Here is a 24,881-nt window from a genome sequence, read left to right on the forward strand (position 1 = left end):
GAAAAGCGCTGGGAATAACGCAGGATAAATATCACCCGGTCTCTGTACAGCGCTGTATACACCGTATATATTGCACCGGCCTCTGTACTGCGCTGTATACACCGTATATATTGCACCAGCCTCTGTACAGCGCTGTATACACCATATATACTGCACCGGCCTCTGTACTGCGCTGTATACACCGTATATATTGCACCAGCCTCTATACTGCGCTGTATACACCGTATATCTTGCACCGGCCTCTGTACTGCGCTGTATACACCGTATATATTGCACCAGCCTCTGTACAGCGCTGTATACACCGTATATATTGCACCAGCCTCTGTACAGCGCTGTATACACCGTATATATTGCACCAGCCTCTGTACAGCGCTGTATACACCGTATATATTGCACCAGCCTCTGTACAGCGCTGTATACACCGTATATATTGTTCCTGCGGTTTTCTCTTTTGTTTGTTGTTTGAAATGTAATGAATGAAAAGTGCGTCCAGACACGTCCTACGTGCGAGGTCACCGGAGAACCTACTGAGTCATCTGTTATTACATAAAGTCACTGATTCCTCTCTTCCACAGGTCCACAGTAACCTCCGATGATGCCCTCTGTCCAGGAGCAAGAAGCAATCACTCGGCTCATGGCTTTTTTTAAAGAGTGGGACGATGGCGGTCGGGTGACTCGCTGCCGGATACTGAACAATTTTATCACTTACAATCAGGGGAAGATGGGTCCGGAGCTGGAGCAGGAATTCTCCCAGGGGGGCAGCCTGTTTTTTGCTCGGCTCACCACATGGCTGCGGCTCTCGTATCCTTGGAGTTTAGATGAACGATCCAGTGCGATGTGCTGGAAGTGACTGACCGTCCCTCTTGTGTTCTAGTTTTTATATTGAGCACTTCTCTAATTCTGTGAGCTGGGTGTAATTCTCAGTGGGGCGTATTTAGAGGCACTTTATGAGTCGGATACATCTCAGGCTGCTTCCAGCTCAAAAACAGCAGCATTTGCACCAGGCGTACGACAGGCGTAACAAGAGAGTATAATTACGCCGCAAGATAGCGCATTACTCTATGTATATAGAATATAATAATGTAATGAAGTGTTGAGAATAGTAAAACTTAATTCAATACAAATTAAATGAACATTTGTTGTTTTCCCCTTTAAAAATCAAATATTAATCTTCTCCCCTGACGCAGTTATGTGCTCTCTTTTGTTCCGCATGCGCGGTACAGAAATACGTTTCTTATGCAACAAAAAATTGACATCCAATTCTAACTAAGCCCCAATTCTGTTGTTATTCAGCACAAACAGATAACTGCCCAGTACCAGTTCTTTTGTTGTGATTTGAATTCTTAGTATTTGTTCTTACTCTGTGTGTGTTAACAGTTGCATAGTACAACTTCTATAGTTGTGTTATGCTGGGTGTAATTCCTAGTATCTGTTTTCAGTCTGCAGGTGTGTGGGCAGGGGGTGCTTATAATGAGGCCACACTAGTTCTGAATGTCCTTATCCTGCTTCTAGATATATGTTTGGGACATGTGGAAACGAGATTCTTCAGGCAATATCGATATTCCTTGCAGCTGCCGGCAGGTATCCCACCTGGGGTCTTTCTGTTGTGTCCGACTGTCTTCTACACACAATATGGTGTTTATAGTCTCTTCCTATGGAATAGATTTCACCTCACCCAACCTTGGGTCAAACGGCAGTTAATCTGCAGTACAAGACCCCCCAATGTGACCCGGAGTCATGTAAGATCCATCAGTACATTTATTTAGAACCTCCTGTACTGTAGGAGACGGGGAGATGATGTGACACTGCTGGTGATCTGCTCCTGTAATCTCCATATCAGACTACGATCGGCTCCTTTCATGTCTGAAACTCTTCAGTTATTGAACCTCTTATACACTGAGGATGTTTATTATCACTCAGAGTCTCTTTCGGAGAATTGTTTGCACTTCAACTAGGAAGAACATTTAAACAAATATCTGTATTACCAAGTACTACCCCCCCTCCTCCCTCCTCGCAATAGAAACATAGAAATTGCCGGGAGACAAGAACCTACAGGTCTGTCGCCCCTTATCCAAGTTTGGATTCTTTTTTTTTTTATTTTTACTTGTTTTTTATTGTTTTAGGTCTAAGTCTTAACCATATCAACGTCTGTTCTGTGCAGGGGTGGACCGTGGCATCACATAGCCGCATAGCAAAATTTTGGGAAGGACCCAGCCCTGCCTGTCCACCCGCATAATCCTGCACTTGTGTGCACGGCAATGCGTGGTTGTTTTTAGGGGACAGGGCATGCGGGTGGCCCTAGTGCCACAGAAAGCACCACGCCCTTGTGAGGTGTGGGACGCCCCCATTGTGATGCAGCAACGCCCCCTTTACAGAGTGTCCAGATGCCAAATATTCTAATGTTGGGAGACATGGCGTGACTACTCTGCTGGCTGCCCTTATATCACCTGATAATATGACAGCAAGATCCCTTCCTGTTGTTGTTGACTGTACATCACTAAGATTCGATATTCTGATTTTTGTGTCTCACAAGAATCCTCACACACTTATCTGTCCATAGGGGGCAGTGTCTATACATCTTCATACACTTATCTGTCCATAGGGGCAGTGTCTATACATCTTCATACACTTATCTGTCCATAGGGGGCAGTGTCTATACATCCTCACACACTTATCTGTACATAGGGGGCAGTGTCTATACATCCACATACACTTATCTGTCCATAGGGGGCAGTGTCTATACATCCACATACACTTATCTGTCCATAGGGGGCAGTGTCTATACATCCACATACACTTATCTGTCCATAGGGGCAGTGTCTATACATCCTCATATACTGATCCTGCCTCCAGTGTACAACCCCCCCTATGTGGGTGCAGTGATCATCTCTTCCATCCTGCAGATCACCATACGATCTGACAATCTGGTTGTATTTTGCACACTGCAGCAGTCGCTATAAGGTGGAGTTTGTGGAGGTTGGAGGGATCCTGACACTGCTGGAAATTCTGGGCATGAAACACTTAAATGAGCAACAGAAGATGGAAGCTCTGAAACTCCTTCAGATTTTGGCCAGAGCCGGCCGCAAATACAAAGAATTGATCTGTGAGAGCTACGGTGAGTGGGGGGATGGGTAGTCTCCCTCTATACATCTAATTACATAATGATCTAGTACAATGAACACCTATAATATGTATACAGCCCCATTACCCCCCCCCCCCCCCCTTCACCCTCCTACACAGTTCACTCAAAAGTTACATTGAGTCTCATTGTATTCTCAACATCTTACCCCCAACACTGTGTGGCTGGATCATATATCCCCAGGAAGCTCTGGTTCCCCTGCAGTCTGTGGTACTTTCCCTCATGTATCAGACTCCTATTTCCCTATAGAGTGTAACCTTGTGAGCAGCACCCTCTGACCGCTTTGTCTGTCTGTGTTTGTTCCCAGTTATGTGGACTTTGCAGGTGCTACATAAATTAATGGTAATAATGATAAAACGTTATTAATGCTGTTTGATGCCACATTGAGCGAGTGATTATAGATGATATAATTCTATGAACGGTGTATTTATTGTCGATTGTGTCTCTGGACAGGAGTCCGAGCGGTGGCCGAATGTCTCGCTATATCCAAGTCAGAAGAGACTCAAGAACAGGCCCAAGTGGTTCTGGAACTTCTGGCTCACGGGAATCCCAAATTCCAGACACAGGTGTATAAGGGTCTGATCGCCCTCCTGGCCAGTGCGTATCCCAAAGCTCAGCACCTAGCTCTACAGACACTGCGCATTGTGCAGGTGAGCAGAGAAAATACCAATCCGACAATAGACGGAATCTCCGGCTCTCGTTCCCGTCCTCTGTCAGCACCCGGGCGGGGTCTGTGGCGCTATTAATTATCAGGGCATGTAATTGTATCAGATCCCCCTGCCCCACCTCTCCCTCCAGTAGGGACATCCTAATGAGGGCCTTTATGCTCCATGTGGTCAAATTGCCCTTTTACCATTTTCAATAAATGTCCATTAGATTCTTATCCGCCTGCAGAAATGTCACCCGTGACGGAGCGCGTTTCTATGATATAATAACATAATTGGGCATGTTGTATACCTTACAAACTAACGGGCCTGAGCCACAAGATGGGGTGTGTGGGAGATACAGAAAACTAGACACCTGTGATAATGTGTTAGTTGGCTTTGAAGTACTACAATCCCCATCATGTCATGTTTCCTCAATCTGTTTACAACATACAATTTATGCATTTTAAATACTGATCTTCTATAAATATCTACTTATAATACCGAGATGGGAGAGGGCAGAAACAGAGGGATTTATTGTGCAGCTAGTAATAAACAAATAGGGACCTTTCTAAAGATCAATCGCTAACACCTCTGACTGTCCGTGATAATTAGGGACAGATTGCTGTTCCACCCGGTATAATGTTGGAATTTTATATTATTAACTCCTTGTGCTGATTAATTAATTGATGTGAAGGATGTATTAAAACCATCTAATTAATTCAGGCCAGGTGCACGCAGTGCTGAAGTGAGTGGAAGGGATTATCATGGGGGATATTGTGGTTCATGGTTATCTGCTGCAGACCAGATGTATAAAATGTACACATACTGTGAATGAAATTACAATGTGCATCTTGTACATTTCATATGTATCTGTATGGGATATACAGGGACATTAGATTGTAAGCTCCCTGGGACAGAGATTGATGTGGATGACATTTTGTGATTGTTCAGTTATGTATCTGATGCATCATAATGTGGTTGGTGCAGAATAAACTCACCCTAAGCTGACGGAATCCCTCTATACTAACAGAGGGTGGGCAGCTCATGTGGATAGTTTTATTGTGGAACTTCTGTACAACTGCTCACTTGGGGAGATCCTTATTGCCTGTATTGCTGAGTGTTGTTGCTCCTGCTCCTCACTCAGGGATATCCTTATTGCCTGCGTTGCTGCTGCTCACTCAGGGATATCCTTATTGCCTGCGTTGCAGCTGCTCACTCAGGGATATCCTTATTGTCTGTGTTGCTGCTGCTCACTCAGGGATATCCTTATTGTCTGTGTTGCTGCTGCTCACTCAGGGATATCCCTGTTACCTGCATTGCTGAGTGTTGCTGCTGCTCACTCGGGGATATCCTTATTGCCTGCGTTGCTGCTGCTCACTCGGGGATATCCTTATTGCCTGCGTTGCTGCTGCTCACTCGGGGATATCCTTATTGCCTGCGTTGCAGAGGGGACTTCACCAGAACCTATTCTGAGTTGCTTCTTCTGTCTATCTACAGGGGATTGTGCAGACGGCTCATCCAGCAATAGTGGAGCCACTTCTGGGGGTGCTGCAGTCTATGCACCTGGAGGTGCAGTATGAAGGTGAGTGGGGTGTGCACTGTATATTATATTATATTATATTATATTGAGACGAGTCTGCTCTGTGTATTTCCTCCAGCAACATTGACTTTTCCTATGTTCCCTGTGGTTTATAACATTTTAATTTATTTTACTGTGCAAAGCAGCAAATCCCAGACTATCAGATAAAATAATCATAATTCCTGGGACGGACTATTAATAGTAACGCAGCCTCCAAACATTCTACCCAAGTGAAGATTGCATTTTGTCCCCATTTTATTGCGTTCATAAGTAAGCTGAAGCTGTCGCCCAAAACAAAGATGGCCGTCCAGTGTCTCCTCTCAGTGCTGTATGTCTGTGTCTCCTACATGACAGATGTGTGACAGGTGTACTGTATACAATGTAACAGTGTAGTGTGTGCCTGGGCGACTCCATTCTCCGCTACCGGGCAGTAAAGGATTAATCCACCCTCTCTGTTGCAGCTGTAGAGATGGTACCTCCTGCATGGCTCATTTGCATACCCATAATGCACCAGTGATGTCTATTTGTACCCGTCTGTGTTAGGTTTTGGTTTTTTTTCCTATACTATTTGAAAACATAGTGTGGTCATTGTCACCCACTGTCATATAGCCTCACTTCCGTCACGGCTTCAAAACAGCTCATTTGCATACCCATGATGCACCACGGATATCTGTACTTGGCCATTGCTTGCTTTCATTATATTTCTCATAATTGTTTTTGAGCTTGTGGTGACACCTGACAGATTATATATTATATATAGATAACTGTGAGTGAGACGGAATAATGAGTGAGATGGAGTAAGTGCGGAGTGTACTCTCAATGAGTGTGATAGAGTCCGTTGATGGCTGCACTGGAGCTTCGCAGGCTTCTCAGTATACTCTGGTTTCTCTTCAGATCGAATAAATCTTTCGCCTTTTACTAAAGATTTCCGTGGAGAGGAACAACCATGAGTTTCATGTAATTTTTTGATGCCCGGCTGACGCTGGGCTTATTTACTGGTGGAAAATAGAAAATAAGACTTAGTTATTAGAGTGTAATATGTCTGTGTTACTTCACTGGAAGTGAACGGTGGATTGGTGTTAAATCTGTCTGACAACTTGTGGTTGTAATAATGTTGGTTATGTCTTGAACATTGGGCTGCTCCTCTCCAGGTTGTTGAATTACAATGGGATTTGCATCAGCTGCATTTCAGTTGTGATTTTTTTTTGCCCCGTTTTACATAGTAAAATCTGTTTTTCATTTATTGGGGTGACAGAATTTATATTCAAATTTCAAAGATTTTGAATTGTTCTTCCTCTAAGTAAAATGAGGTCAGTCTGAATTTGGGGAGGGAACAGACATTGACACACTATACTCTGATTTTTCTTCATATCAAATAAATCTTTTGCTTTTTACTAAATATTTCCGTGGAGAGGAACAACCATAAGTTTCATATAATTTTTGAGGCCCGGCTGACACTGGGCTTATTTACTGGTAGAAAAATGGAAACTAAAGTGTTATGTGTCAGTGATGTCAATGAATGAGTGTACTAGGGCTGTAGGATTTGATATAAAATGTTTTTAGTTCCCTAGAAATTATTGAAGAAATGTTATGTTTGTTTTATGTATAGATGGTTCTTCTCAATTCTTAATTATTGGGATGGTCGTAATAATGTTATTCCAGTATTGTACATTTACCTGTTGTCTATGGTCACCTCACCTCAGTTGAACAACTGGTGTTAAACTAAAGTTTTTTTTCTCTCAAGATTACCTGCAGCTATTCAGCAATTGTGAATAGATTTTTTTTTTGCTGGCTTTGTAGCCTTCATCTGCATACTTACCCACAATGCATCGGATACATGTCATTTTTTTTTTATGCATTATTCTAAATTGTCCATTCTTTTTCATTTTAGTTTTTTTGTTTAAATATGTGAGTATTAAATGTTTCAATGACAGGATATCTTTGAAAATAGTTGCATAGATGTTGGTGTTCCCCTCTCTCTTGGTGTAATGAGATCGGTCTGATTCCGGGGAGGTAACGGTGACACAGTACAGTATACTCTGGTTTCTCTTCAGATCGAATAAATCTTTCGCCTTTTACTAAAGATTTCCGTGGAGAGGAACAACCATGAGTTTCATGTAATTTTTTGATGCCCGGCTCACGCTGGGCTTATTTACTGGTGGAATATAGAAAATACATTTATTTTAATCAATTAAAAAATTGGTTGCTATAGGCAACATCTCTACTCTTTCAAACCTACAGTTTAGTAATTCCCCCCCATAAGTCTATATCTCAATTTTTGAAATTATGGACATTTGGACCTCTTACGTTACTGATAATGTGATGACTTAATATTTAGAACTAATTGTTTGCAAAAAAAAGTCTTTATGTCTTTGTTGTATTATTGTGATTCATGCGCACCTAGATATAGCCTCAGTGATCATATTTTAGTGATCAGTCAGTCACAGCTTGAGTAGTATTTATTTCACATTTGAGCTCATTTGTGGTCGTTGTTTGAACTATTGCCCATGTTTATTGCTTAATAAAAAAAAATCTTTATTATTATCCATTAATCTTTATATATTCTGTATTTTTAACGGAACAGTTCCTGAGCACCGTTGCAATCTCTTCTTTTCTTCTCCTGAATGACCCCGTAGCTGTCAGTGCCCAGGGACTATCAGGGGTTTCTCTCTGCAGAGATACATAACATTTCCCTCTTTGATGCACAGTTGGCAGTGGCCATATCTGCTGGTTCTTGGGATGCTTTTGAAGTTCCTGAGAGCCAAATGCACCCTCGATGCCCATCCCCACCATGTCTTTGTAACCTTTGGTCAGCCTGCTAGATGCCACCTATTCTCAAACAATCTTTACTGTGGAAGCAGCAAGCCTTTGAACAGACTTCATCATGTCCTTATCTCTGATGAGCTTGTGGATGTGATCTTCACACAAGTCAGATCTCTGACTCTACACAGACCAGTCTATCCCAGCGCTTGAGGAATGTGCCCTTTTCACCAAACTAAATACCCAGGATCTGGATGAAGTGGGGTCTCAGACAATGGTCTGAGAAGAGTTCCCTCTGACTTCCCTCAAGCTCAGGAAAAGTCTTTGCTGGTCTTGATGAAAACCCCCAAAGAGCGCTAGTCTTCAGGGCCACTTCAGAAGAGAGCGCTTGGGTGGATATAAGATTCTTCATATCTGCTAGAGCTTCACCCTGGAGACTGACCCTATCGCTTCCTTAGAATGTAGCCCATAAGGGTCATCAACCCTGAAAACAAACAGAAAATGTGCCGTGATCTATGGCAGCCTTTTGAATTGGTGTCTTTTGCTACCAGCTTCTTGGCCTTTCTCCAAAAGTATGAAATGCAATAAACTGAAACACAGGTGAGACCTGGTGAAAGGCTTCTCCTGACCAAGACTGGACAGACCTCCTACACACGACAATCCTTGATGTATTGCACCATGATTCGTACCAGGACAAGACTGATTGTTACCCTGTGTCCCGGGTTTGCCACAGGTCTGAGTGAATAACTAATCCGATGACCGCCTACAGCCAGCTGACTAGTATCTTGGTGAGAATCCTTTAGTCAACATTCAGGAGAAAGGATGCAATGTTATAATATCACAGTTCTCTTTCTGCTTACACAAGACTGCGATGATCCCTTTCTCCATTCTTTCCTGAACCTGTGTCATCATCTCTCCCTTTCTATATAATAAGATTGGTCTGTATCCAGGGAGGTAACGGTGACACAGTATCGGTATACTCTGGTTTCTCTTTACATTTAAATGTTTTGCTTTTTACTAATTTCCGTGGAGATGAACAACCATGACTTTTATAATTTTATTAGTAAATTTTATTTTCATGTAGAATTTTATGTTAAATGTTGATGTTGGTTGTTTTTTCCCCAACAACCTTTGAAGATAATGTGTTGTCTTGTTCTATTTTAGATGGTTCTCCTGACATGTCGTTGCTGAATGATTGTACTAATGTACTGTACGTTATTAGGGTATTGTCTTTGGCCGTTCCTGGAAGTTGAGTAACAGGATCTCCAGTGAGTGTTTTCTGGTACCTGCAGCTATTGGAATTTATCCTTTGCTTGGTAGTGTCATTTGCATACTTACCCACAATGCATCTGATACACTTCAGTTTTTGGTTGTGTTTTTTTGATCGTTTAATATCCTTTTTAAAAAATATCGAAGTATTCAATATATTAGTATTATATATAAATATCTTTAAAAGTTGGTAAATCTATGTTTTCGTCCTCTCTCTCTTTGTAAAATGAAGTCGGTCTGAATCCGGGGAGGTAACGGTGACACAGTACAGTATACTCTGGTTTCTCTTCAGATCGAATAAATCTTTCGCCTTTTACTAAAGATTTCCGTGGAGAGGAACAACCATGAGTTTCATGTAATTTTTTGATGCCCGGCTGACGCTGGGCTTATTTACTGGTGAAAAATAGAAAATATATAAATATTTTTTTAATTAATTTAGTTAATATTATGTGTATTGGTGTTGGCTTTTATGTATCAGGAATTATAGAAAAATAATGTTATTGCTGTATGTTATAGGTGGTTGTGCTGATGTTATTTTCATCCTGGGTGCTGTCTGTGGTCACTGACTCAGACTTGTTGGATAATTGGTTTTAAAGTGAGGATTTTTTTCCAGCTCTTCTGCGCTGTGTCTGCAGCCACGATGCATCTGATACATTTCCACTTATTTTCCTGGTCATTTCTCTTCTTTTTCAAATATAAAAGCATTGGGATTACATGGAAAATCTTTGAAAATCGTTACACAGATGTTTGTGGTGCCCTCTCTATTGGGGAAATGAGGTTGGTTTCAATCCGGGGAGGTAGATTCGCCATTTAAGATCTGAAGACCCTTCCACATAACGGGCATTTTGGTTACTGCGGTCAGGGATGTCAAGGGGTCATCCCTAGCTTTGGCGATGGGGAGGGTCTGAGGACCCTTTTTTCCCTCTCTGGGGCCATTTGGCTCATAGGGTATGGGGCCCTTTTTCGATTCTCAGCCTTTTGGCTAAGATCAAGTGAGTACCTGTCTGAGTAGGGAATTCCTGCACCTGAACGGGCCATGGGAAAGCTTGGTCTGGCCAGAAGACCGGTGGCTTTGAAAGCCTGAGATAGTGCCCTTGGAGTGGTGACCCAGGGGTGCTGGAACTCACTTGGGCAGTGGTCACCCTCACTTGACACTAAGGCACTTTGCATGAACCTCACTTTCAGCCACACACTCTTCCTTGCCCCGGCCTTTTGGCTAGACAGGAATAATTATTAACAACTCAGCCGAAAGGCTGGGGCTGTTTTGCACGTCACTATTTATTTTCTCACTGTTTGTCACTTCACTTATTTATTATTATTTTTTCATGGATTTTAGGGGTGTGGGTACGCCCTTATGGGCTCTCCCCCTGAAGATCTAGGGGGGCTGCGTGGCCCTGAGGTTCCGCCCACCCCAGGTCAAGGATCAGACCTGTTCATCATCATCATCATCATCATCATCATCATCATCATCATCATCAACATTTATTTATATAGCGCGAGGAAATTCCGTAGCGCTTTACAATTGGGAACAAACATTAATAAAACAATACTGGGTAATACATACAGACAGAGAGGTAAGAGGGTCCTGCTCGCAAGCTTACAATCTATATTTAAACAAGTATGATGGGTGCGGTTCGGCTTTATTATGGACTTTAGAAATGTGGACGCTTTATCCTGTAAGTTTCATGTGTTTGACATTTATATTGATAATTGCTCTTTAGCATCGAGGGGATTGACAGATACAATGTGTAGCTGTAGAGAATTATGTGACTCATGACAGACGCTGTCCGTCCCGCTATCTTCAGGCTCCTGTACTGCATGGAGTAGGAAGCCCCGCCCACTACCAGTCCTCATTTGCATACCCATGATGCATTGAAAATGTAATTTAAAAAATGTTTCTTTCCTATGTAATTTTTTTTGTATTACTAGAATATATTGTGTAAATGTTTGGTTTGTATGGATTATAATCAGTGTGTATGCAGTATAGATTTGACTTTTGTTTTTCACGTTGTTCACTCTTCTATTCTAATAAGATCCGTCCGGAGTCTCAGTGTTAACTCAAGGACCTGTCAGTATACTCTGGTTTCTCTTCAGATTGAATAAATCTTTCGCCTTTTACTAAAGATTTCCGTGGAGAGGAACAACCATGAGTTTCATGTAATTTTTTGATGCCCGGCTCACGCTGGGCTTATTTACTGGTGAAAAATAGAAAGTAAAACTATGTGATAAGAATACAATATATGTCTGTATTGAATAACTGAAAATCAATGGAGAATCAGTTGTAATTCTATTCTATCCTAATGTGTAGTTGTTGAGGGGGTTGTAGTAATGTTGTTCCTGTCTTGAAAATTTGGCTGTATAACTCCATAGAGTTGTTCAATTTGATTTAAGGTGGGGTTTTTTATTTTATTTATGGATACCTGTAGTTATTCCAAATTTCAATGGGATTTATTTTACTTGATTACTAGTCTCCTTTATATACTCTCTCACAATGCATCAGATACATTTCAGTTGTGTTTTTTTTGCGTTTTACCTAATATCTGTCTTTCTCTTGAATTATTTCTGTCTTTTATATATTGGGGTGACAGAATTTATATTCAAATTTCAAAGATTTTGCGTTGTTCTTTCTCTAAGTAAAATGAAGTCAGTCTGAACCTGGGGAGGTAACGGTGACACAGTAACAATATATTCTGGTTTTACTTCAGATCAAATAAATCTTTTGCTTTTTACTAAAGATTTCTGTGACAAGGGGCAACCATGAGTTTCATGTAATTTTTGATGCCCGGCTGACGCTGGGCTTATTTACTGGTGAAAAATGGAAAAGAAAATGTTACATGTCGGTGATATAATTAAATTAGTGTATGACAGTGCTGTAGGATTTGATATACAAAGTTTTTAGTTTTTCATTAGACATCATTGAAGAAAACTTTTTTTTGTTCTATGTTAGATCGTTCTCCTCAATTCTTAATTACTGGGATTGTTGTAGTAATGTTATTACTGTATTGTACATTAGGCTGTTGTCTATGGTCCCTTCAGTGGAACTACTGGTTATAAAGTGAGGTTTGTTTTTCTTTCTCAAGAACATCTGCAACTATTCGACAATGGAATGCTGGCTTGGTAGCCTTCATCTGCATACTTACCCACAATGCATCTGATACATATCAGAGGTTTTTATGCACTACTGATAATCTAATTTGTACATTTAAAAAAAAAAAAAAAAGTGTGAAAAATGTTTCAATGACGTAGGATATCTTTGAAAATAACTGAAGAGAAGTTCGTGTTGTCCTCTCTTTTGGTTAAATGAGGGCTGTCTAAATCCAGGGAGGTAACGGTAACATAATGTCAGTATACTCTGGTTTCTCTTCAGATCGAATAAATCTTTCGCCTTTTACTAAAGATTTCCGTGGAGAGGAACAACCATGAGTTTCATGTAATTTTTTGATGCCCGGCTCACACTGGGCTTATTTACTGGTGAAAAATAGAAAATAAAATGTTATGTATCATTGATGCCAATAAGTGAGTGTACTAGTACTGTAGGGTTTGATTTAAAATGTTTTTAGTTATTCTCTAGACATCTTTGAAGAATTTGTTTGTTTGCTTTATGTTAGATGGTTCTTTTCAATTCTTAATTATTGGAATGCTTGTAATATTACTCCTGTATTGTACACTTCTCTGTTGTCTATGGTGGCGGTTCCCAAAGTGTGCGCCGCGGCTCTCAGGGGTGCCGCAGCCGGGGGAAGAAGAAAACAAAACACAAACTTACCAGTCCGGCGGTGCCTGGGACCCAGCATCCTCCTCCCTCCTCGCTTCCCACTGAATGTCGGGTGTGACGTCATCAATCCCGACATTCAGTGACAAGCAGCAGGAGAGAGGAGGATGCTGGGTCCCAGGCACCGCCGGATTGGTAATTTTTTTTGCTGTTTTTTTTTTGGGGGTTTTTTTCTTCCTTCATGGCCCCCGGGATACAGAGAGGGCACGGAGTGAGGGGAGATGCAGAGGGGGCACGGAGTGAGGGGAGATGCAGAGGGGGCACGGAGTGAGGTGCAGGGCCATATTTTCCGTTGGGCACGATGGTCAGGTACACGGGGGCCCCACGGACAAGGGGGCCCCATAGGCAGGGCTCTTAATTAGAATAAATAATCCTGAAAAAAAAAAACCTGCAAAAAAAACCTTCAAGGGTCACTGAGCAAGTACATCTATCTCTATACATCTATATCTATATACATCTCTCTCTCTCTCTCTCTCTCTCTCTCTCTCTCTCTCTCTCTCTCTCTCTCTCTCTCTCTCTCTCTCTCTGTATATGTATATATATATGTATATGTGTGTGTATATATATATATATATATATATATATATATATATATATATATATATATATATATATATATATATATATATATATATATATATATATATATATATATATAATGTGTGTATGTATGTGTGTGTGTGTGTAGGGGCCCCGGTGCACTACTTTGCCTGGGGGCCCACAATGTTGTTAAGCTGGCCCTGGTGAGGGGAGATGCAGAGGGGGCACGAAGTGAGGTGAGATGCAGAGGGGGCACGAAGTGAGGTGAGATGCAGAGGGGGCACGGAGTGAGGGGAGATGCAGAGGGGGCACGAAGTGAGGTGAGATGCAGAGGGGGCACGGAGTGAGGTGAGATGCAGAGGGGGCACGGAGTGAGGGGAGATGCAGAGGGGGCACGGAGTGAGGTGAGATGCAGAGGGGGCACGGAGTGAGGGGAGATGCAGAGGGGGCACGGAGTGAGGGGAGATGCAGAGGGGGCACGGAGTGAGGGGAGATGCAGAGGGGGCACGGAGTGAGGGGAGATGCAAATTATTCTTTGAGAGAAATATAATTGAAAAACATATATAAAACTATTCTTTTTCCTTGAATTTATGTGTATTATTTTTGCATACAACTAAATAAGTATTATGGGTTTTTTTGCCCCAACTGCTTATAAAACGGGACTGCTCGGTTATTATTTTGGAGGGGTGGCTTGAAAAAATTATGGAGACTCTAAGGAGTGCTGCGAACTGCAAAAGTTTGGGAACCACTGGTCTATGGTCCTGAAACGTCAGTTGAACAACTGGGGGTAAACTAAAGCTTTTTTTGTTGTTTTTTTTTCTCTCAAGATTACCTGCAGCTATTCAGCAATTGTGAATGGAATTTTTTTGCTGCCTTTGTAGCCTTCATCTGCATACTTACCCACAATGCATCTGATACATGTCAGGTTATTTTATGCACTATTCTAATTTGTCCATTCTTAATCATTTTAGTTTTTTGTTTAAATATGTAAGTACTACATGTTTCAATGACCGGGTATCTTTGAAAATAGTTGCACAGATGTTGGTGTTGTCCTCTCTCTTGGTGTAATGGGGTCGGTCTGATTCCGGGGAGGTAACGGTGACACAGTACAGTATACTCTGGTTTCTCTTCAGATCGAATAAATCTTTCGCCTTTTACTAAAGATTTCCGTGGAGAGGAACAACCATGAGTTTCATGTAATTTTTTGATGCCCGGCTCACGCTGGGCTTATTTACTGGTGAATAACAGACATTTAAAATACTGCATTAAAATATCATCAATAGCTTTAGACTTCATGAGTGCTGATTTAGGTGTTTTTTTCCCACAAAAATGTTGAGGTACAAAACAATATTGGCTCTCCTCAATTCTCTGTTGCTGCGATGGTTGCACTATTGTTATTATCGAATTGTACACAGGATTGTTGTCTGTGGTTACTCCAGGAAGTTGAACAACTGGCTTTAACTTGAGAATTTTTTTCTATGGATACAAGCAGCATAGGCAAACCGAGAGGGGGTTTCCTAGTGCCTGGAAACCCCCCCCAAGCCTGGGGTACTGTATAATTGAGGTGGCTGGACCCTGCCCCCGCTTCACATGACTCTGCTTGAAAAGGGAGAGCTACGTTCATCTTACAGTAGTGCACGCAGCATTGCCCATGTATATTATGGGGATAGGAAGAGTTGGAGGGCAGCCAAGCACTGTCTAATATTATAGCCACGCCCCCATACATGCTGGTCATGCCCACTGGAAACCCCCCTCTACAAATCCTGCGTTTGCCCCTGGGCAGCTACTCAACGATTCTGAAAGGACTTTTTCTTTGCTTGGTAGCCCTCATCTGCATACTTACCCACAATGCATCTGATGCATTTCATGGTTTTGCAGTTTTCTTTTGTGTGTCTGCGAATCTAATTTGTTCTTATTTTAAGATATGTAAGTATTAAATATATTTGTAATACATAGGATGTCTTTGAAAATATTTACTTAAATGTTGGTGTTGTCCTCTCTCTTGGTATAATGAGGTCCATCTGATTCCGGGGAGGTAACGGTGACACAGTACAGTATACTCTGGTTTCTCTTCAGATCGAATAAATCTTTCGCCTTTTACTAAAGATTTCCGTGGAGAGGAACAACCATGAGTTTCATGTAATTTTTTGATGCCCGGCTCACGCTGGGCTTATTTACTGGTGAAAAACAGACAATAGTAAGAAGTTTAGTTTTTCTATTAACAATTTTACAGTAATTAATCCTATGTTAAACCTCTGCTGTTTGCAGCAGGTTATTAGGGGTTAAGTACCAATTTTTGCTGATAATATTTAAGTTTTGGGGTTGTTGTTTTTTTTACAAAAACTTAATTTTTTTAGGAACATCTTAAAAAGCAGCTGTATGATTGATAAAGGTTAACAATAGTACACTCTTCTCAGAGGATGTTATGAACAAAAGAAGAATACAAATTGCTGTATAATACAGTCAACTAACTATAGAATTCTACTTGAACAATAGACTGAAAAAAATATCTCGGGTTCAGATGTGTGTATATTATTTTAAACGGGGTGGGGAGAGGAAGAAGAAATGGAGGAAGAGATGGGAGTGGGAGCCTCTCGAGCACTGGGGTCAAATCTAGTAACAGGTAGTAACACAAAAAGAAGGAATCGTTATTCAGTTGTCAGGTTTTATGAAATGATACTGATGAGTTCCGTAGAATAGTGAACCAGGTTATTTTCCTGAGGACGGACAGGTTAGGAAGGGATGGACTGAAAACATGTCTGAGAAGTTTATTGAGATGCTTTGGTGCGTCTGGGAGTGGAAGGGGCAAATAAAAAATATTTGGGGTGGAAAGAGTTGACTGAATCAGTTAGCGGACATCTGACCCGAATCTCTGAAGAGCCGGGCCGATCCACCATATGTGGTGAAAGAAGCCAGCTGATTAGCAGCACCTCCAGCAAAGAGCTTGGGTAGATCATAACTTGGTTGGGAACGAGGTACCACAAGGCCATCAACAGGACTGCACCAACGTACATCTCCTCACTTGTCTCAAAATATCTCCCAACTCGACACCTCTGTTTTGCAGAAAATCTGTGTCTCATCACTTTCTCCCATTCCCGGTTACAGGACTTTTTTTGGACTGCACCCACTTTGTGGAATTCCCTCCCACGCACAGTAAGACTTTCCTCTAGTCTTCATACCTTCAAGCATTCTCTGAAAACCCACCTCTTCAGACAAGCTTATAATATTCCTCAACCAGCATCTTAGACTCCCTAGGTTACCCTATTACCACCATTTACACTGTTCACACAAGAGAACAACCGTCTGAGCCCCGGACCAACTGGATGGAGCATATATAGCTCATTAAGCACTTTTTGACCTTTGCAATCTGGCTGGTCTGCAATACAGTATGTAGATTTAACCTCGTATATCTGACCCCATTGACCCATAGATTGTAAGCTTGTGGGCAGGATCCTCTTACTCTCTGTCTCTATTACCCAGTATTGTTTATTACTGTGTTTGTCCCCATTTGTAAAATGCTATGGAATTTGCTGGCGTTTTATAAATAAATGCTGATGATTTCTTTAAAACGTACATTCTTTGACAGTGCCCAACAAAATATCTGTCCAATCTTCTGCATCAAGCTTCTCACTCAGATCCCTTTCCCAATTCTGTGCGTGAGGGGGTTTGAGAGAGGTAATATTTTTGTCAAGGGAGAGTGGTAATGGGGTGAGATAAGGCCCCTGGACGATGGATTCCTCAGACAGAGATATTCGACTGAGGTTTGAGGCCTAGCGGAGATCCTGGTCAGGGATGACCGTAAGACGTATCTGATTGGTGAAGTGGAGGTAGGGAACGTATGGTAATCCTGAGAGGGAGAAAGTGGGAAATGTTCTTTAATTATTGTTTATTATTATTGAAATTGTTCTGTAATTATCGGGTGTGAGCGGTCTCCATCTGAAGCAAGAGAAAGTAACATTTAAGTTTTATATAATTTTTGGGATGTCCAGTTTAAATGATAGAAGACCTGTGATTTCTTCTCTGTGTTTGTATAACCATTTAGTCTGTGACTGGAAACAAATACAATAAGATTCTTAAACATTTCCTTGTCTGTTTATTAGCTCAGCATTGGTGACCTTACACCAGAATAAGTCAGGTTGATGATATAACATTAGTAAACCAGTATTAGAATGTTCAGTAGTATATAACCCGAGCATTGTGGTGCTGGTTATGGAGATACAATGTTGCAGCTGCTGAGAGGATCGGAAGAAAACTGATTTTATTGCAGTTATGGATCTAATTCTTCATTATGTTCATGAAAAAGTCCCTTCAGCTTATGTAATATTAAGAAACATTTCTAGGCTAATCCTTGTGTAATGTCTCAGGATGTTCTTATAAATGAAAAGTGTTATATAACACTTTATGCTGTTGTTTTATATACGTGTTGTGTAGTTGTGACTCGGTTATTGTGTTTTATTGGTTACAGCTCTGCAGCTGATCAGAGACTTGATGAGAACCGACGTTCGTCCGGCTTTGTTACAGCGACTCGTTGCTCTGCTGAGACCATCACGAAAAGACCATTTTATGACACAACCCCAGATCCTAGATGGTGTGTGACCGAGATTTGTCTCCACTGAAAGCAACTTTGTGTTTTGTGACAAATATCTGTTCTGTCCCCTAACTCCTTATTCTGGTTCTCTCACAAATCAATTCAAGATGGTAAAATATGATGTCCTAATCTCCACGGATGTTTGTAGCTTAGAAAACTTATAACATTGGTTACAAACTAATGCAGTTATCATGCAGAGCACACGGTACATGACACTTTGGTCTGATATTCCTCACATGGTCACGTTTTATCGTACTAAAACACATTGTATCTGTTGATTTTGGTTTTATAAATTTCCTAAAAATCACAATCGAAGATGGAACGATGTCAGGTAAATATGGCAGTGTGCACACACTCACCACCAGCAGTGTAGGCAGATATCTGTACAGTGTACAGAGTCAGGATCTTCTCAGCAGATGGTTATGAGAGATGAAGATCAGACCTGGCGATAAATCGTGTAGGTGTGTACACAGGAATCGGCTGCTCATCGGGACTGTCAGTCAATGGTAAAATCATTACAGAATTTAGCTGGAGTAATACATAGATGTGTACCCAGCTTACCGCACAGCATGCAGAGTAAGAGATACACAAGTACATTGGTTTCTGTTACAATAGCTGTCTGAGTTATCCGCTCAAGACAACAAACAAGGAAAGAACTCCCTTAGACAGTACCAACAATTATATAAAATTATAAACCAGAATGCAGGCGCCTGTCCTAAGAGGTTTGTGGAACCTCACGTTTCAAAAAAAAAAGAGCAAAATGAATCCCCTGAAGCTGGGTAAGTTTGCTAATTCGAGCTACAACTAAATACAAAATATATATAAATATACGAGGGGAGAAAGAGTGGGAAGCTGTACTCTGCAGCTGCGGGAGAGCCTGTGAGCTCACAGAAGTAAAGGAAGAAATGAAATCGCTGGATCTTAGCTGTCCGTTCCCCCCACAAAAGGAATGGGTTTGTGAACATTATTGTAAATACCACTTTTAGTAATACAACATAAAAACAACCAATGTCCAAAAGGAGCTTGGCAAATATCACTATCAAATCCTTTTACACGTGGCCTAGATATGGTTGTTATAACCTAATCCGTGCACTGATCTAAATGATAATTCAACAACTCATTTCTGATCCAATCGATGGTCACTTAACATCACTTCTATCCATGTTTCATCCTCATCTGAATATAGTGACAAAAAATGTTGCATTAGGCCGCAAGGAATATAATCAAAGTATAACAATCGTTATGCAAGTGTCTAAATATAACAAAACTGTTGAATAAAGAGAAATAGCATTTATACCTGTTCTCGGTCGGAGAGAACGTTAGTCCTCTATGTCCAAACTGCTAGAGGTCGACAGTCTGTTATTGGAGGTCAGACACTGGGGGGCAGGAATTTGCCGATGAACGGAAACTTCTGTAGTGCTGTCTGTCGGCTTTGCCGTGAGAAGTCGTACCTCCCGGCGCTGTGTCCAACCGGCAGGAAAAACGTCTGAAATAGATCCGGAGAATTAGCATTTTGGGAACAGAAGTTCTTGTTCACCGTATGGCGGCTTCTGAATGAATGCCGTTTTGTTGAATTTCAGCAGTGTAATTTCATAATAAGTTGTGTGCAAAAAGAAACTGATTAAATATCCTAAAATGACTTCTCCTGATGCGTTTTATCGTATCTAACGATTTCTTCAGAGGAATATGGATGAGATGTATATATGCCAAATTGGTTCAATGGACAAACCGTGGAATTTGTACTCATGTAAATCGTGATCCTCAGGTAAGTTACACTGTAGGTGGATGTTGAGTATAGTAGTCTCCAGTTACCGAATTAATGACTTTTGAAAGTATAAGTAAACAATAAATGATCTCGTCATGTAAGAATTGCTCTCCAGTCATAGTAAGAACATAACGTGTCCGTCTCATGTGAACCAGAGTCTGCTGTTTTGAAAACGATATTAACTGTTACTCGGCTTGAATTGAAACATTATTGACTTTAAACCTCCTGTGCACGTTCTTTCAGTAAAGTGCTCTACAGGCGGACGTCTTGAATTCAATAGATACTATTTGAGTAGTCCGCTCTTTAGGAGAATATAATGATGCCTTGACGCATTTCGGTGCGTCGCGCACTTTCCTCAGGAAGGGGTTAATTCAGTAATTGGAGACTACTATACATTTAATATTATATCGACATATGCAGATTAGACTTATTTATTTTGTTGATATTTGCATGTAATAAGTGCGACCTGTTTTTATTGATAAGAAGTTGAGACAATTGTCTTATTACACATAACACACAGAAGGAGGAGACAGCAAAAGGTAATGACAAAAGGAATTTGTTTTGTGTTTGTCTCCTAGATCCAACTGTGCCCCAAATGATGGACTCGTTGCCGGCTTTTATTCAACAAGCCGCCTGTGCCAAAGCCATAGGGTATGTACGGGTAATATCTGCACTCAGGGCCGCCTTCAGAAATAATCATGACCAGTATCACATGATCGCAGGGGGAATGATTCCTCCACCCCTGCGATCGCATCCTGGTGCCAGGCTGTCACGGTGACAGCCAGGCTGAAGACACAGTAGCGGAGACCAGCGGCGGGCCCCCAGGTAAGTATATGTTGCGCTGTTGTACCGGGCCCCCTGGTGAGCCCGGGCCCGGTACAACAGTACCCCCCCCTACCCCCCTGATGGCGGCCCTGTCTGCACTAAGGAACACAAACGTGGGTGATGTAACTTATAGCCAGGAACACTACAGGTTGGGCTGTTGCCCTGTTATGGAGAAGATGCAATGATAAACATTTCTGGAAATATTTCAGGAAAGGAGGCGTCACCCACAGCTGCCAATCAGCTTCTGGCTGTCATTTTTCTAGTACAGTTTATAAAATGAATGCAAGTACCTGATTGGCTGCTTGGCTCTTTCGCTACACAGTTACCTTTAGAACAGTTTCCATCAATATCCCCAGTTGTACGTCCTGCATGTCCCTTCTCCTCCGTGACCTTCCTGCTGATCCCCTGTATAAATGCTGTGTTAACGTGTCCAGATCAGGAGCACATGGATCAATCACTGAGACAATAGTAGTGAAAAAAATCTTATGTTCTCTCCTTTCATTTATCTAGTCGTATCATTTGCCTGGAACGCATTTTGCTTGTTCTGGTGAAATGTATAAAACTGTTCAAATTTGCCAGAGTCTTTTCTGTACACTGTAATTTTTCTGTGTGTAGCAAATAAACAGACCCCACCCATTTGTCCGTATCTAATTCTAAAAATCTTGGACACGTCCAACAAGCCGGTTAACTCTTGGGAGGTTTATGTCACCTTATTTAGTCCCCCTTAATTTCTTCCAGGGCTGTCCCTATTTCTACATAAACAGACTGTTTGGAATTTATTTCTGGCTCCTAATGCACCTTAATTAGGAAGATATTCTAGAAATCCTATGAATGTCCTATGTATCTGTCTCCAAAAAGGAAGAAACAGCTGGTTTTATGGACTAGTTGTGTTAATGTCACAATGATACTCTGTAATGTAGAGCAGGTCTATCACCCCCAGCGTTCAGGATATCCTTAGTCTTACACAGGTGAATGATTGTATTTGTTGGGGAATCCGTAAAACATAACTTATTGGGGAGTAAGTGAGGATGGAATATGAGCGAGCCCGATGTTCGCTGCTGGAAGTATGTCAGATCTTGGAGTGACCTTGAAGTGTCTCCTATGTGCATCGTTAGAAGGAGATACCTGGTCCTTCTAGACTAATACATCAATGTGTTTCCAGAATACTGGCTCGGGAATCCACGGTGCTGTGCGAGGAGCTGGTACAGCTCAGAGTGATACATCATCTGCTGTTTGTCATGGGGAACAAGGAACATACTGAGAGCCAGAGACAAGCCAGCCTGGCTGTGGAGGTCAGAGAAGGGGCCGGGATCTGCAGAACATTGCCCTGTTCTAACTATGTCTTATTGTTATATTCTGCAGAGCATCTCATACTTAAACCCAAAACCTATATTATTGTCTCACCCCTACCCACACACACTTCCTGAGCATCTGACTTTCTCACAAGATTTCCTGTAAATAGTTTCTTACATAAAGCCGATACCTGTCTGTTCCCTGCTAATTGCATCACTGAGTTTTCAGTAAAGGTCGATACATTCATTGCTTTCTGCTAGTTGTTTCTGCATCCGGGATCATGGAATGTGATTGAGACATCATTTTTCACTCCACAAAGTGACACTTTGAAAAGAAAATCCGGCAGATATGTTTAGTACAATTGTTGGTTTCTCCTTTTTGATCCCATAAAAAAAGTATGTGGAGCGTTTTTATACATGAGCTGTCCTCACTTTACAGTCATGCAAAATTCTTCAAAAGTGCAGGAAACATTGTCCGTGTGGATGGAACATATATAACTGTGTTGTAGACTAGCATAATGCAGCTAAATTAGCCATGAACTCTAACCAGATACATAATTATAGTGTAAAGCAAAGAAACTTATTGACTAACAAAGCAATAAATGTTCAAACTCACATCAACCAATCAGAGCTTTGCTTTGTCTAGCTCGCACGATATCGATGAAAGCTGATTGGTTGCTCTTGAGTGCTGACACTTTGTTAGCTGGATAATGTGCAGACACTGACTGATGTCTCTGGATTTCTCTGCAGTATTTTGTGTCCTTGTTCCCAGTGGTTGAGGAACAAGTGAGGACGACCATCGGGGAAAAACTGTTCCAGATGCTCATGGTAAGTTAGGTTGTGTTCTTCCAGGAGATCATGGAACTGAGATAGTATATAAGGATTAGTTAGGGATACTAGGTCACAATTTCATTTTAACTACCGGCCCCTACAACACCAATATCCCTGTACTGTGTTTGCTTAAAAGGATATTAGTAAAGAAATACTGAATGTATCACATTGCGGGTTGGATTCATCACCGAACCCAAACAAAAGTAAAACGCACATGGCCCAGTTCTGTCCATGCACGGAGTAAATGTCCGCATTATACTCAACGTATCGCCACCTACACTGCTTAATGAATAGGGCCCTGTATGTGATACAATGTAATCTGTGATAATCTGCAATGTCTCCTCCTAACATTGGCCTGGAATAAGTAATTTTAGTGGGTAAGGGACCACAGGGAGTGTTTTACTAATTTCTCTCAACATTTTTCCCCATCATTTGCTGGTTTGATATGAATGTACTAAATTGTATGTATAATATAAATGTCTAGTGGCGTGTGTTAGTCTGTCTGTGTGTGGGAAAAAATAAAACCAAGCTGCAGCGCCACCTGCTGGGCGGAGTTATACACTGACCTACTAAATTCTTAGTGTGTGTGGAAAAAAAAAATTCAGAAAGGGCTGAAATTTGGTATACTAAGATGTTTTTAATTTGTTAATTTAATTTGTTAATTGTTAAAAGTGTTTATAAAGATTTAAAAAAAATATATACATATATTTCTTGAAGGAGAAGTGACAGTTGGGAGTGGTTGGTGGTTGCCGGGGGTGACAGCGGGGAGTGGTTGGTGGTTGAGGCCTGGGCTATGGCCCAAATGCATGACAAGAACCTTTTTAACACCTTAAGTAGCTTGGTTTGACTAGAATGCATGATTATCATGCACGGGTTAACTTGTATATTATATGTGTCACTAATAGATGACAAAATCCAACGAACATGATTGGAGCTTTAATCATTCAATTTGTCCGTCTACGGATATTAGATTGTCACCCACACTTTCATTTAATTTGATATGTGATCAGTTTGAATGATTGCACAGGACCCGATCAGTTATAAGTATTGACCTCAGTTAGTTGTATTTCAGTGTTGTGACCCGTTGACCTCTGGCAGAATTGTGAGTGTGGACCGGTATTCGCTGTGTTTTTAGTTTGTATTTCTCTTGTGTGTTCTTTTAACCATCTTCAGCAGCCCTTATATAGGAGTATAAGTTGTGTGTTGCATTTATTTCTTACCTGGACTGAACCATTGATGTTCTTCTTGCAGGAGAATGCAGAGATCTTGTACATGAAGTTAGACAGAGTCCAAATTGAGATTCTGATCTCCAACCAAGTTAATATCCCGGGCAGTAAGTACTGGACGAGCCTTAGACGATCTCTGTTTGAGGAGTGATCTGTGTCAGTGAAATCTTCTTTCTTCTGCAGTAAAGGAGGTGACTGAGTGATCGCACAGAATGAATCGCACTCGTACGTACGGACAGTGAGTGAAGACCCCACCACACAGCCAGCCAGACCCAGCTTGTGCCAGGAGAATCTTGTATATTAAATGTGCAATTAGAGTGTTTTTATATTATAATAAAATATAGAATATCGTGTGGTTAATGAGTTCATATTTTAGGACTTTACTCCTGATGCTTCTCTCTGTTGTTTTGCTACATTATCTCTGTCACAATATTTTTACATAACTCTTCAAGAATACACAGTAAAATTGTATATAATTAAATCATAAATAAGGGATATTTATCACATGGGTCTCGACAGATACGCCGCCTCTCCTGTATATAAAACCTTGAAATCCACCTACCTCTGGTGACCTAACTCCCACGAATCAAGACAAACAGCCGCCAGCAGGACTGGATGGCAGCTATGACATAAAGCTCTGAGCTAGGAACA

General features: G+C 41.3%; 1 protein-coding gene and 9 non-coding genes across 10 annotated transcripts; all 10 read left to right on the forward strand.

Moving 5' to 3' along the window:
- The first annotated feature begins 280 nt into the window (after positions 1–280).
- ARMH1 (armadillo like helical domain containing 1) lies at positions 281–24,580 on the forward strand. Its single transcript, XM_075181606.1, has 11 exons — positions 281–801; positions 1,513–1,581; positions 2,949–3,115; positions 3,593–3,789; positions 5,284–5,368; positions 18,169–18,291; positions 20,635–20,707; positions 22,044–22,173; positions 22,924–23,001; positions 24,256–24,337; positions 24,414–24,580. The coding sequence occupies exons 1-11, from the start codon at positions 593–595 to the stop codon at positions 24,431–24,433; spliced, it is 1,233 nt and encodes a 410-aa protein (XP_075037707.1). The 5' UTR covers positions 281–592; the 3' UTR covers positions 24,434–24,580.
- LOC142100515 (U5 spliceosomal RNA) lies at positions 6,240–6,354 on the forward strand. The gene has a single exon (XR_012678819.1). It is a non-coding gene; the product is annotated as a U5 spliceosomal RNA (small nuclear RNA).
- Positions 6,716–6,828, forward strand: LOC142100519 (U5 spliceosomal RNA). Its single transcript, XR_012678822.1, has one exon. It is a non-coding gene; the product is annotated as a U5 spliceosomal RNA (small nuclear RNA).
- LOC142100512 (U5 spliceosomal RNA) lies at positions 7,400–7,514 on the forward strand. Its single transcript, XR_012678816.1, has one exon. It is a non-coding gene; the product is annotated as a U5 spliceosomal RNA (small nuclear RNA).
- On the forward strand, positions 9,667–9,781 carry LOC142100516 (U5 spliceosomal RNA). The gene has a single exon (XR_012678820.1). It is a non-coding gene; the product is annotated as a U5 spliceosomal RNA (small nuclear RNA).
- Positions 11,469–11,583, forward strand: LOC142100517 (U5 spliceosomal RNA). The gene has a single exon (XR_012678821.1). It is a non-coding gene; the product is annotated as a U5 spliceosomal RNA (small nuclear RNA).
- On the forward strand, positions 12,080–12,192 carry LOC142100521 (U5 spliceosomal RNA). Its single transcript, XR_012678823.1, has one exon. It is a non-coding gene; the product is annotated as a U5 spliceosomal RNA (small nuclear RNA).
- LOC142100511 (U5 spliceosomal RNA) lies at positions 12,742–12,856 on the forward strand. The gene has a single exon (XR_012678815.1). It is a non-coding gene; the product is annotated as a U5 spliceosomal RNA (small nuclear RNA).
- LOC142100513 (U5 spliceosomal RNA) lies at positions 14,817–14,931 on the forward strand. Its single transcript, XR_012678817.1, has one exon. It is a non-coding gene; the product is annotated as a U5 spliceosomal RNA (small nuclear RNA).
- On the forward strand, positions 15,760–15,874 carry LOC142100514 (U5 spliceosomal RNA). The gene has a single exon (XR_012678818.1). It is a non-coding gene; the product is annotated as a U5 spliceosomal RNA (small nuclear RNA).
- Positions 24,581–24,881: the final 301 nt, after the last annotated feature.

Source organism: Mixophyes fleayi, chromosome 8 (genome assembly GCF_038048845.1).
Source record: "Mixophyes fleayi isolate aMixFle1 chromosome 8, aMixFle1.hap1, whole genome shotgun sequence".
NCBI classification, from domain to species: Eukaryota; Metazoa; Chordata; class Amphibia; order Anura; family Limnodynastidae; genus Mixophyes; species Mixophyes fleayi.